General features: G+C 42.6%; 1 protein-coding gene across 2 annotated transcripts in view; it reads right to left on the bottom strand.

Moving 5' to 3' along the window:
- LOC116844812 overlaps positions 1–11,902 on the bottom strand; it is a 36,198-nt gene extending 24,296 nt beyond the window's left edge. For both annotated transcript variants that reach the window (XR_004378139.1, XM_032816862.1), the window contains exons 1-2: positions 11,060–11,902; positions 5,315–7,360 (exon numbers count right to left, since the gene is read on the bottom strand). Coding sequence is in view for 1 of the 2 variants with exons in the window: in XM_032816862.1 (XP_032672753.1) it covers positions 5,315–6,610 (1,296 nt within the window). In the remaining variant the exon portion in view is untranslated. The remainder of the gene's footprint in view (positions 1–5,314; positions 7,361–11,059) is intronic.
- Positions 11,903–12,916: the final 1,014 nt, after the last annotated feature.

Raw genomic sequence — 12,916 nt, 5'->3', positions numbered from 1 at the left:
CGATTTCGCGCGAAGGATCTTCGTGGATCTCCGATTCGTCGCGATACGCACATTCCGATTCGTCGCGACGCAAACGGAGACACGTCTACGCATATGGAAGCTCGTCGCGGCTTAAAAATAGACACGTTGTATCTTTCGCTCGATCCCTCTTCCCCGTCTGTCGTCCGTCGCGATTTTCCTCTTTTCGCGAAATCACAACGTTCGCGCGTTACAGCAAACGTGATTTCGATAAGTGAAGTCAACATTTTCTTTCTTACTGAGAAGAGTCGAGACAAAGCTGTTCAAAGATTAATTAACGAAACATGCAATCGACATGCAAGTATATAAAATACATTTCGATAAAATATACTCCAAAATTCACTTCCTAATGTTAATGTTAATTGCGAATTACCGTGACTTATCGGCAATCTCGGCTATCTTCGCGATCATTAAAATGGGCGCGATGCAACTTATCGCTCGTCCCTTTTTCATTGTCAGGATTTCGTAATTGTAGAGTCGCGTGAGAAGAAAGATAGAACAAGTTTGTGAAAACAAAAGACTCACAGATATCTTTTGCATTCCTTTGAAAACAAATATTGCATGTCGATATACACAAGTATTTCCGTTTATTTTGCCTAAAAAAAACTGCCGAAATTAAAGATTAAAGTTTATCTCCAATTTCGGCAACGAAATTTTGCTTTAAACTCGAAGCTAATTAAACCTGTTTGCTGAGACGGACTTTGTAAGCAGGACTGCGCGTAACTGATGATCAAAGTACGCGACCACATACTCACTTAGAAAATTAGTGGAAGTACTTGCGCGAAAATCTTGGCACGGCGATTGCCCTATCGTGCCAAGAATGCACGACCTCCGAGCCCCTCAGTGACCCTACCTCGACTGTGATTAACTTCATGACTTTTTTTGAGACGTGCCGGCGATCGAGTGGACCACGTAAATCCATACTTAATGTAATGCGATAATTTGCTAGGAAATTCGTACGATCAAATTTCCATCGCAAGACTCGCGAACAATCTCTTTATTTGCATTTGCTCAATTTTCAGGTTTTACTCATTGTTTATACTTTTTCTAAAGATGGCAAAAATTCTTTATTTGAAAATCTCAAAGTCTGGCAAAATATCGATGTAAATGCGTTTCTAAAACACGAGTTGAGTTTTTTCCTTTCTCAATCGCTTCGCCGAAAAGTCTTGTATATCCCTCGATATTTGCGCAAGGAGGAAAGAAGAAACGATGCTAAATTGATCGAAGAATCTCATTGGAAGGATTCTGTGCTCTCCGAGACGCGCAATACGGAAGCGAATATAAAAATCTCCTCTAACGAGAGGTGCAACTAAAGGGCCGCATCGCGACGCGGGCCGAGATTTGCGCACCGCTGCACCGGTAGAATCACCGCAGTCACTACGGAGCGTGCTCAATTTCCTGTTGACCTATTTATAACGCGCCTCCTATCCGCGGAGAAGCCGGCATACTTCTCAAGGTCCCGGATTGCTCGGCTGACTCGGCGTTGTACAGCGCGGGTCGGCAGCCGCCGCCGCCGCCACCGCCGCCGTCGTCGTCGTCGTCGGACTCCGCGGCCGCATCAGTGCGTCTGTCCGCTGTTAGAATCGCGAAATTGCGACCCGCGCGAAGGTACATATCGCGAAAACTGGGGCAGCTTTCCGGCTGCTTTTACAGCTAACGCGCTGGCCAGCGTTGCAGATAGATCGATAGACGCGTGTGTGAATCTCTCCGACGAATGTGAAACACGCGCTTCCCCGACAACACACTCCGTCGATCAATTTTGCGAAATTGCTACAACGAATCAACAAGCCCGTCCTGTCTCGCCGATAAAGCGACGCGATTTGTTTACGTCCATTTCGACTCCGCAAGACTTCTCCGCTTGGATTCTCATTGGCGTAATGTACCGTTGTATCTATATCACCTATTATATCTATATTTCATGTTGCATTCTGCCCGTTCCGTAAGGATTATTATGTGTATTTTCGTGTACTCGATAAAATCCCCACGGCAAACGGGCTTTCGTAATTGCGTTCGATAAATCGAAGAAGAGTTTGACTTAAGAAGAAGTTGAAAAACCTACGTCTATTGTCCACACGTCTACACTACAGAGAAAATATCGTAGTAAAAATTACGTTAAAATTATTTTTCTTTTTCCAGAATTTTCTGTAAAATTGGATTGTGTTGAAATCGTGATAAGAATGTACTGTAGAAATAATAAATGTTTTACGGTCTACCTGACGCACGATACGAAAAGTATTCAAGTATCACAAAAATTTTGTAGTAAAAAGTCAAACAGTGCAATAACATTTTTCTTTAAATATTTAGTAACTTTGGTTATAATTCTGCATAGTTCAAAATTACAAAAACTTTGTATTTGCTTATAATTTACTTTTTATTACAATATTTTCTCTGTAGACTTTTCGCATTACAAACTGTTAGATCATTCATAATTTTCACGTATTGAGAAAAAATACTTGAACATTTATTTGTGATATAAAATACTTGAAAATTTATTGTGAGATATAAAATTTATTTTTATAAAGTAACGTTTATTTCTATGAAACTTTTATTCCACATAAATAAATTTTAAAGTATTTTTTTCTTTATGTACTCAATAAGATCTTTACGTTTATCAAACCCAATAACGTGTACGACTATTTACGTCATTGCATCTGATGAACCAAAAAAATTAAAAAAGGAAATTGAGGAACTCGTGTAGTCACTACAATAAGCGTTTGGTGTATAATAATCCCCGATAAAATTATCGTGCAATGAATTTTTATGGACTCGGTGAAAGTATCCTCGCAGAATTTTTGTGATGTCTTAAATAGATCCCTTCGAGGTACGCGTGCAATAGCATTTCCCGTTATCGCGTGTGTACTCTTCGCGTAATTTGGATGAGCACGATTATATTTCTTGGCGAAAATTTCGTACTTGTGACGAAGAAAAACCGAGACATCGATTTTCTCGCGCGTTATATAAAATTTCAAGGTATTCCGAGATCAGTCGGGAAAAATGAGGTCAAGGATGAGACCCTTTGATAATTATGCGCTCCTGCTCGCTGCGAATGAACACAATGATTTACGTAAGCTGTCGTGACACTGTTCTTAAGTCGTCGCGGCGTCTTCTTGCATTCGCCACGTTCATGTACGTACAGAGTACACGAATCCACGAAATCTCTCAGACAAGCGCGTCGACGGCGAGTGAGAGGTCTCGTCGAATAATTCACGCTTTCTGAAGTATTTTCGGTCATTAAAAAGATCCCACATAGCATTAGCTTTATCTCGTTAGCGCGGAGCTATATATCGCCGGTATAATTAGAAACACTGTTTTTCCGATGGAAAAACATTCACCGTAGTTTCCTATCTCTCTTATTTCGCGATACTAATCGATGGAACTTAATGGATCAAGGACCGAGGAGAAGGCGGATCCTCTCTTGTACCCTCCTCTCATCCACGATTTTATGAAGTACTTGACGACGCTTTAACTCCATATGAAATACTACATGATGAGAATTTTATGATAAAAATTAGTATAAGATTTTATAACCGAGGAATAGGTCGACATTCTGTCGTAATTAACTATCTTTTCGTTTAATATTTGTGTATATGTGCTACTTTATATTTTTTAAATATAAAATATAAGTGTAAAATATAAATTATAAATTATAAATAGTGCATAAGAACTGAGATGTATTATAAACGTAAATAATTTGCTATACTTCTAGCAAAATTTACTATGTTTCCAGCAAAATTTATTATGTTCCCCAGTAAGATGTTCCCAGGCCTTACTAATAGACTATTTCTGTATTTATTAAAAATATAATAAAATTGAAAAGAATTTATAAAAGAATTAAAAAAAAAACCGTAATATTCTCTCCATGTAGCGTTATCTTTGTAACTTGTAAAGAATAGTGTAACCGTGTAATAAAGAATCGCCGGAAAAACAACCTTCGCGTGGTTTCCCCTTTTTGCAATCGATAGAATTTAATGGGTTAAAGGCCGAGGAAAGGGCGGATCCCGAATTGAGTGGTGTACTCATAGCGAGGCATTAATTCGGGAGACGTTCTCGAGAGGCCGTGCCGGGACAAAAAGATCAAAGATTGCTCGTTACCGACGAGTAACCGCGTGATTACGAACGAAATTAATTTCACGTGACTGTGCGCTCATGTTACGGGCAAGCGTATCTAATCTCCGAGATATTAATCTGCAACGATAACGCATTCCACAACACCGCTGGTATCGGGAGTGTCCGTTTCGAATTGTGCGATTGTTCACGAACAAGAGCGAGAATGAGTAGGAAACGCGTCGTCGGAATGCTTTCTAATGTTTCTAGCGAGATCAAATATCTCGAGACCCGCCAGTATCTTCAACGGATGAATGACATTGATCTGTGACGACCTTTGTTATGTCAATGGAATAGAGAGTTGGCTTCACCTTTTTGCAAAGCAGTAAGATATCCCTGCAATTCGACACGAGATTTAAAGTAATAGAGAATAATTTCGTATAATACCTACGTAACAATCTTTGTACAACATTGATCATTCTATAGGCAATCGTGCACATAGTGATTGGCAGAATATCGAAATGTCCGGAATTTTATAAAATGTAATTACTTTTTAAACGTATTATAATAATTTTATAAAATGTTATTACTTTTTAAACGTTTTAAAAAACAAATAGGAACAAAATAAAAGAAATAGATAAAAATTACGTCAAAACAAGTTAGATCAAATCTGTTTTAAACTATGTGAATATATTTTGGAAGAAACAAATATATTTTTTCTCGTTTAAATTTTGAGTTACAAATACGCGATTACTTACGGAATAACTGATATATACTATATAAATTCTTCTATTTTTTTTATTTTCTGATATTTCTTTTTCTTATTTTACGCCAAACTAATCACTGAAGAGTTCTCGATTTTCTCTTTTTAACTTCGTATAGGAGAAATTTTCCAATTTTTCCCGTTACACGGAAAAAAATATCAGCTTGTGCAAATGAATGAAATTAGACAAAAGACTCACAAAAGACGAAAAATAATATCTGTTACCATGACCTAAAATATCCCACTGAACATTCAGCTGCATTAAAACTCGGTTGAGATAACCGAGAGTAATTGGCTGAGTAGAAACCTCCTACGGGAGTCTTTCCGTCCGTACAACCGAGTTTTTTATCCGGTCTTCAAGTAACAGAAAATTCAGTTACACTGACGAAGTTGTTTCTCCCGTGGACGATGCTGTTCTCTGTTTATATTCATTACGATACTCTTCTCTTCTCGATCTTTTTCTACTTTCTCCAAATGAAATTGACTTACCTTGTAAACCTCCGAGAAGAAGCCCGCGCCGATCTTCTCCATGTAAAAGTCGTCCAAGCGGTTGAGTGAGGCGACGGCATGCCTGAGCGCCTGACAAGACGCGCCGGTACGCCTCTTCGAGCTCGAGTCCTGAAACGTCTCGCCCGGGCACACGCTCAATCCGTGCACACCGCCGTCCATCTCCGTGGGTCGCCAAGGATCGCGACACTTTTCCCGTTCCTTGTAGCTACGCGGCGAGGATGACCGCAATTCGGTCGGCAGATCCTGCGGCGGCGGGCAAGACGCGCAGCTTTGCTGCGGCGCGTCGTTGTTGACTCCCGTCCAGTCCTTGGATGGTGTCGAAGTGACGAAGTCATCCACGCAGGAATTGTCCTCGCAGGTGCTGGTCGAACTCGCAGAATCGCCGGTGCCGTCCTTCGCGTCGACCGTCGTCCTTGGTGACAACTTCTGATGCGCGCACACGTCGCTCACGATCGGAGCGTTAGACGCGTCATTCGTTGAGGACGCGTAACTCACGGATGCGTCCGCGACAAGTTCTTCATTATCGGACCTCTTTCCGCTCAATGATGGATGAATCACCTCGGAAGACCTCGTGGAAGATAGCTTCATGACCGTCGAAACGGCGTATCCCTGAGAGAACTTGAGTTGCTGCTGTTCATTGCATGTCGTTCTGCTTCCCAACTGATGCTCCTTGCCATTCGCGGACTCTCGGCTGACAGCGACGATCTTCTTGGTAGCTTTCGCGCAATCCCTCGGGCATGATTCAATGCTAAGATTGCCGGAGATCGAGGTAGATTGTAACCTTCGCGACTTGCCGGCAGAGGACGTCGCGGTTTTGGAAAAACTGACGCAACTCTGAACAGAGGAACACTTCTGTGCGGCAGTAGCGACTAAAGACGATGATCCAGAGGTCATCTTAGCGTTGATATTATGGTTCCTGCCAATCTGCGACGCTTCTTTAGCCGTACACTTGGTCGATATAGTCTTGGAGCAGGTAGAAACGCAGGTGGTCGTCTCGGTCCTGCAGGGTCTAAGGAGCTCCACCGCGGATGATGATTCCGTTGGAGCGGCTGGTGGCTGCAGAGTGTTGCATGGCGCCTCGAAGACCACCGAGTCGTCGACGACATTGTCTTTTGGCCGCCAAGGTCTAGCCTTGTCGTCGACGCCCACGTTCGGCGTCTCCTCCGCTGAGAAGCAGGGCAAGCACGAAGCTGTGCCAGCCGGTCTCGCGCACGACTTCGGAGTCATTCCGTTAGGTGGACCTGGTGTGTTCGACGGCGGCACCTTCCCGAACATCTTCGCCGTTATTGCGGCGAGGTCGCGCAAGCTGACGCGAGGCAACGGCGGCCCTGCGTGCGCCGCATCACACGCGGCCGGCTCGACGCACCTCTCGACGGTCGTCGTCGTCACGGCGTCGTTTTGCGGTGTCCTGCAGCGAAAAGTTAGTCAGGGCTGCTAGAACCGCGAGCAAGCGCGGAGGCAACACTACGGTTGCGATCTGATTAACGGATCGCGTTCGCGATCTGGTCGACAAACATTCTCTCTCGAAACGAGGTGTCGCAATGTCTCGGTTGACGATAAGCTAATGAAAAATCGATCCTCCTTTGTTTCCTCGTGTCACCGATCAAGTCGAAGTCAAAGGAAGAAGCGGTCTCCTTGGCGCAAAAGACGTTGAAGAGCTGACGGGGAAGACGTGGAGGTCTCGAGACGATAGAACGAGTTGTGTGTTTCTGGCGCAACGTGGAAGACACTCGTTCTCTCTCGAAACAGATCGGAGGAAGGCGAAGAAGGAAGCGGAGACCAGGGACTCGTAAGGAGCGAAGACACGAGCACTTTCGACTCGTTTATATTATATTCTCTCTCTTCTTTTTGGCAGTGACGACGCGCGTCGAAATCACAGTCGGTCAAACGAACGTTATCCTGGGAATCACGATGTGCTCCGGGACCGTCACGTTCGAGGCGCGTAGGAAGAGCGCGGTACCGGAACTTGGCACACGATTCTCTCCTCGTCGCCAATGGACGACTCGCCGGCTGATTCAGGTCTTCCTGAAATAAAATCACACCCGAAAGATAATAGGTAGTTCGTCGACAATTTCGCTCACCAGAATGATAACAAAGAAAAGCATGTTTGCGCGGGCCATCTCTCTTAACTCTTGTAATAGTTTTTTTTTTTTTTTTTACACGCGTTCATGTGACATTTCGTTCGACCTTGATTTTACTCGAAGAAAAAAGATAAACAAATGTAGAGAAGCTAAAAGATTACGTCGCGTGAGATAAAGTGCGCGGCGTTTTGACCTTTAAAGCACCAACCGGTTTCGAAGTATATTTTGAGAAATTGATAAGCATGACGTGATGCTGTCTCTAAATGTTATAAATCACGAGTAATTGAAGACGATTTTCCGCTCGTGTGGCAGATAATCATTTTCACACGCAGGGAATATCGCGCAGCCGTTGACCATTAGCGTCAAGGTTTTCTTCAGCTTTTCTCTGATGTCTCAGATTTGCGCTCGCGGTCACGCGAGTAACGGGAGAAGAGCGAACTGTAAGCCACGGATGTGTCGTTTATTATAAGAACAGTGGAAACACATTTCGCGGGCAATAACGAGCGAAATGTGTCAGATCTCTCGAGCGTTGAGGTAATGTGAGTGCTTTCACGCCGAAATGGTTATTGAATTTACATGAACGTCTATCGCCCGATGGTGATATATTTCGCGAGTCGTTGAGAAATTATACGTTGAGATATTGTCTGGTCGAAATCGGGAAACTGTCACTCCTGATCGCCGAAAATTATTTAATTATATACCAGTATATCGTTTCCCGAGTGAGACTGATTATTTCTAGATTCAAAACATCAAGTTTAAATTCTTTATTTTAACACAACACAAATCTCTCCGACAACACGCACAAGATCCTGAAGTGTTTGCGCTCGCATTTGAGCCCGCTGGTTCTAAAAACATGTAAACATCGAATTTCGAGTTTAGATTGAAGTAAACCAAACGCATACAGAAAAATACATACTGCATTCAATTAAGTATTATTTGTTTCCAATATTTCATAAACATTTATATATTCGCAAATCTACCGCGAATGTATCAAAGTATCAAATTTATTCAAATATATTCTGAACCTTAGAAAAGTATTTCAATCGAGAATATTAAATTAAATAAAAAATTCGATTTGCTTGTTACATAGAGTCAAACCAACTTTTCCTTCGATCAAGTTTTACAATGCTCTTGTAGAGAGAGTAAATTCTTCTCTTAAGCATGATAATGAGCTTTTAAGATGAACTGTTATCAAGAAAATATTCTGTTTTGAAGATAACTGGTTTGACATAAAGGAAGTAAATTAAATAATCGCCTCCTTTAATAGAATAGAATATTTTTCTGTGTACGCATCAGTGATACTGACAATTAGTATTGTATTTGTGTATATATACGCATCGGTGACACTCGTATGAAGGGTTAAGGACCTCTCGTTCAATAATATTGCATCAAATCAATCGCACACTGTTATGAAAAGTCATTAATCGAATATCATATAACTTTACATCTACATCAATTATTCCTCATAATACCAAATATCTTGTATGTGATAGCAGAACTCACATTACTGCATATCATTGCACTTATTTGCACTCATTTGCAACAAATAGTAAATTAGAATTTTTTCGCCCAACGAGGTCAACTGAGACCCAACTAAAGTCAAGCCAGCACGTTCGCTCTCGTCAAGTGTTCGATAAAGCCGAGTGTGCCGCATTCACGTGACGCGTTTTGCCGCATTGTCACATATACAATTACGACATAACGTGCACGTGTAACGATCACGTGCGCTGGATGTCTCATAAACGTCTAACATACGCTGGATATATTTCTTGAAGGCATTCGCTCGGGAAGAACGTCTAGAGATATTCGCGTGTCGTGAGCAACGGTAGCGAAGCAAACAGCCGCGCCGGGCAATAAACGATAGTCAGCACTTTGCACGTGTCGTATCTCGATTCGCGAAGAATGAAAAAAACGAAACGTAAAATGGAACGCTATTTCGTGTGCCGAATAAATTCACGCGAGAGAGCTCGTCTTGGACTTTAATCCACGTAGTAAGTCGTAGATAAGAACGTCTAGATTGTCCAAGTCACGAATTACAGATAAAATATCGTAGATAGTGGGTGCTCATTTAACGGATGTTGAAGCATTCATGACGTCTATTGTACGCACGGATACACCTAGATACACATAGATAATAATCACTTCCACGTGCCGGTTCGTTAGCCCATATTCGTCAAGCAAACGTACATTCCGTCGTCGTCTGTCTTTACACGAAAAAAAAATGTTTGGTATTTGTGACTACAGAATTACATGGAGAAGACCATTTCTCTTATTAAATTCTGTTATAATCAGACAATAATGTCACTGATATTAATGTGAAGGCCCTTGCACAATGCCAGGTTACAGGCAATAGAAATAAGCATTAGCCAATAGGAACAGGGAATAGAAATAATTGACCAATTCGAATTCCTATTTCCTGTTCCTATTGCCTATTGCCTGGCATTCTGCAAGGGCCTTAACTCTGTAATTACAAATACCAAACATTTTTTATGTGCATGTCATTATTACCATTTTCGTGTTGGAACAACACGAAAAATATGTGGTTGGGATAAAAAATAATTATAATTTTAAGTAAAAAATAATTCTAATTTTAGACCGAACATTTCGATATATCGTGCGTCTTTAGGAATATCTTACTACGCGACGCGTAAACATAGTATCGACATGTAACGAAGCCGGGACGTGGCTACGCGAACCGCGTGTGTCGGTCTTTTAATTAGCGTTACGGAACAAAACTGCGAGCTCTCGCTTGGGAAACGAACAAACGCAGCCAGATGAGAGTTAATTGTACTGCTAATTATTGCTAATTACCGTTAACCATCTCCGTTTGCTTGCTTCGAAACTTTTGATGTTTTCACGTGTGCCTCGTGTGACTATCAGTTATTGTTGCATGTAGTTATTGTTACATGCGCGACGCGTTGTCGCTGTCACGGAGAGAGTTTAAATATCCGTATGTATCGGGATTAAAAGTTTTCCAATATTTTTCACGCTCTATAAATTCGGTCGTTACAAATTTGTACCAACTCGGTGTACATACGTGTGTCGCTATGTCGCGTCAGTGGTATTCTTACACGATTTTCTTGCACTATGCTTCATTACATGATGATGTTTAATCTTTTCAGGAATAGATAGACACATGTGTGCACGTTTAAATACGCATCAAATTTTTCTTCTTTAATTCCAACACTACTGTGAATAGATATTCATCACAAAATTTCACCGCAAGGAGAAATCCTGTCATATGATTGGCGGATGTCACATTTGTGTCACTTTAAAATTAAATCAGTGTCTTTTAACTAAAAAATTCATTCCTGAATAAATTAAAATTGAAATTGTTTCCTCGCAAAGAGAAGCGCATGCTAGGTTAGCTGAAGAGCATGCTAAGACCAAAACGCGCATATTGTAAAATTCGCAAGGACAAGCAATGTAAAGCTTTATTCACGCTGTTATGTTCACAACGAGACTGATAAAGAAAGAAACGAGTGATGTTGCAAACGTCGAGAAATACACGTGTAAACAAACATCATGTACAGAATCCCGCCATCGTCGTATCGGAGTTTAATTATCGTTAAGAACGCGGCAACATCGTTAGAGAGAAATGTTATCCGAGAAGTATAAAAATCGAATAAAACTCGATACTTACGAATCATCGGGTTTTGGCGAATTTTGTCCTCGTTATCGTCACACTTGGAGTCGACGCGACGGAGTGTCGCCGTCGCGTTGTTCTCCTCGTCGACGCCGTTGTCGACGTGATCGTCGTCGTTCTCGTCGTCGTGGTCCGAGGAAGCTCTCGGATGTGCTCCGAGTAGTCGAGGAGAATTTTCGCGACGCGGCCGCCGTGGAAAGCGTCGTGTCTCGCAGTTGGCGCCGCAAGGATCCTGACGTCCGAATGCTTTTAGACGACCTTGAACCACGTGAGAGAGAATTTGAGCCCGTGACCGCGAGCAAACGGCAACGCTCGCTCTCGCAGGCTGATGACGGACGAGTCGAAACGAACGAATGAACGGCCGTTCTCACTCGCGCACGTTGTCACTCGATGTGTTTATCATCGCGGGATACGCGAGAGCCCGGCGATGTCGTTGCGTCGGCAGTGGCGCGTCCCCACACATCCGCGAGAGGCGACGAGACAGGTGAGACGCAATTTTCGGAGGAATCGCCGACACTCTTCACAGTCGATGCGTCCGGTAAACAGATAAACGTCGGAGAGACAGAGGAAGCGAACAGGGAAGAAAGAGACAGAGAGAGACGCAGAGGGTAGCACACCACTAGCTGCAGTCGCTGCTTTTAAATCGCCGCCGGCGCGAGTCACGACGATATGACACACCGAGCACCGCACTAAATCGTGTCTCCGCCACGTTCGTACACGCGCTAGCGTCTGTTCTAGCGTTCGAGGTCCCGCGACTCTCGGAGCTTCCCGATGTAACAACTTCTCACGACGGGCACCCGCACTCACTGACAACGCCAGACGGCAGCCATTACGAGAATGAGTCGCCGCGGCGGACGCGCCACTGCCACCGCACGGCGATAGCCCGAAACACGTCGCCCCACCAGCCGCCCGATCGCAGCGCGGTGGGGACGCGCCAAATTCGAATACGCGCGTCTACGCAAGAAACGTGAAAGTGTTTCGCGGCTTACGCGAATCTCGCTCGCGCTTCGTGGCTTTTAGGAATGCGTTCAATTGCAGCTGTAATCTCGAGTTATCGAATAATGTTCATGCGAATGCATTCGAATATTGGTGTGTCTCAAATTAATAAAGTTATCGCAGATGTCATGTTGCCTTGTGCGAAATATTCCTAGCAGTGTTTTAAAGGACACAATGTGGGAACGGGATTAGAGAAACTGTATCACTCTCTCAGCTCGCGAAGCCACGAGAGAACGAGAGTCGTTTCACGGTGTGCGAAATAATTTATGGGAATTTCTAATCCGCCCCGGCCGCCCGTACGTCCTTGTCTCTATCCTGCCAAACGCGCGTCCCTTACAAGACGAGATGAAAGTGTGAGAATCCTCATGTGCATACAAGCACGCCGCCTTTCACCGTCCAAACTGATAATTGTTGTTCAGTCCATGCTGCTCGCGACAATCGTTCGACCTAGAAGGAAATTAAATTTCCTCATTTCGCTGCAAAGCAAACAAATGTTTATAAATCTCACGGCGATCGATTATGAAAAGATAAGGTTTCGAGATTTCGATACATTTTCGAATCTATGGCCGGTATTCATAGTCCGATTTTATATTTAAAATCATCTTAAGTATTGTCTTAAGATATCATGAACCAATCACAAAGCTGTATTCGCATCTTAAGACATTACTTAAGATGGTCTTGAAATAAGATTCGACTATGAATACCGGCCTATGTTATGTATGATGTTAAATAAAAAGTTACAAGGTTTTTATCTTTGTAATATTTGTGTGTAAACTAATAAATTATTTAATTTTTTATTTACTTATATATATATATATATATATATATATATATATATATATATATATATATATATAT

This window comes from Odontomachus brunneus, unplaced genomic scaffold (assembly GCF_010583005.1).
Source record: "Odontomachus brunneus isolate Ranch 3 - 2012 unplaced genomic scaffold, Obru_v1 Obru_scaffold_047, whole genome shotgun sequence".
Classification (NCBI taxonomy): domain Eukaryota; kingdom Metazoa; phylum Arthropoda; class Insecta; order Hymenoptera; family Formicidae; genus Odontomachus; species Odontomachus brunneus.
The sequence above is the reverse complement of the archived record's forward strand: the minus strand, read 5'-3'. Positions and strand labels throughout refer to the sequence as shown.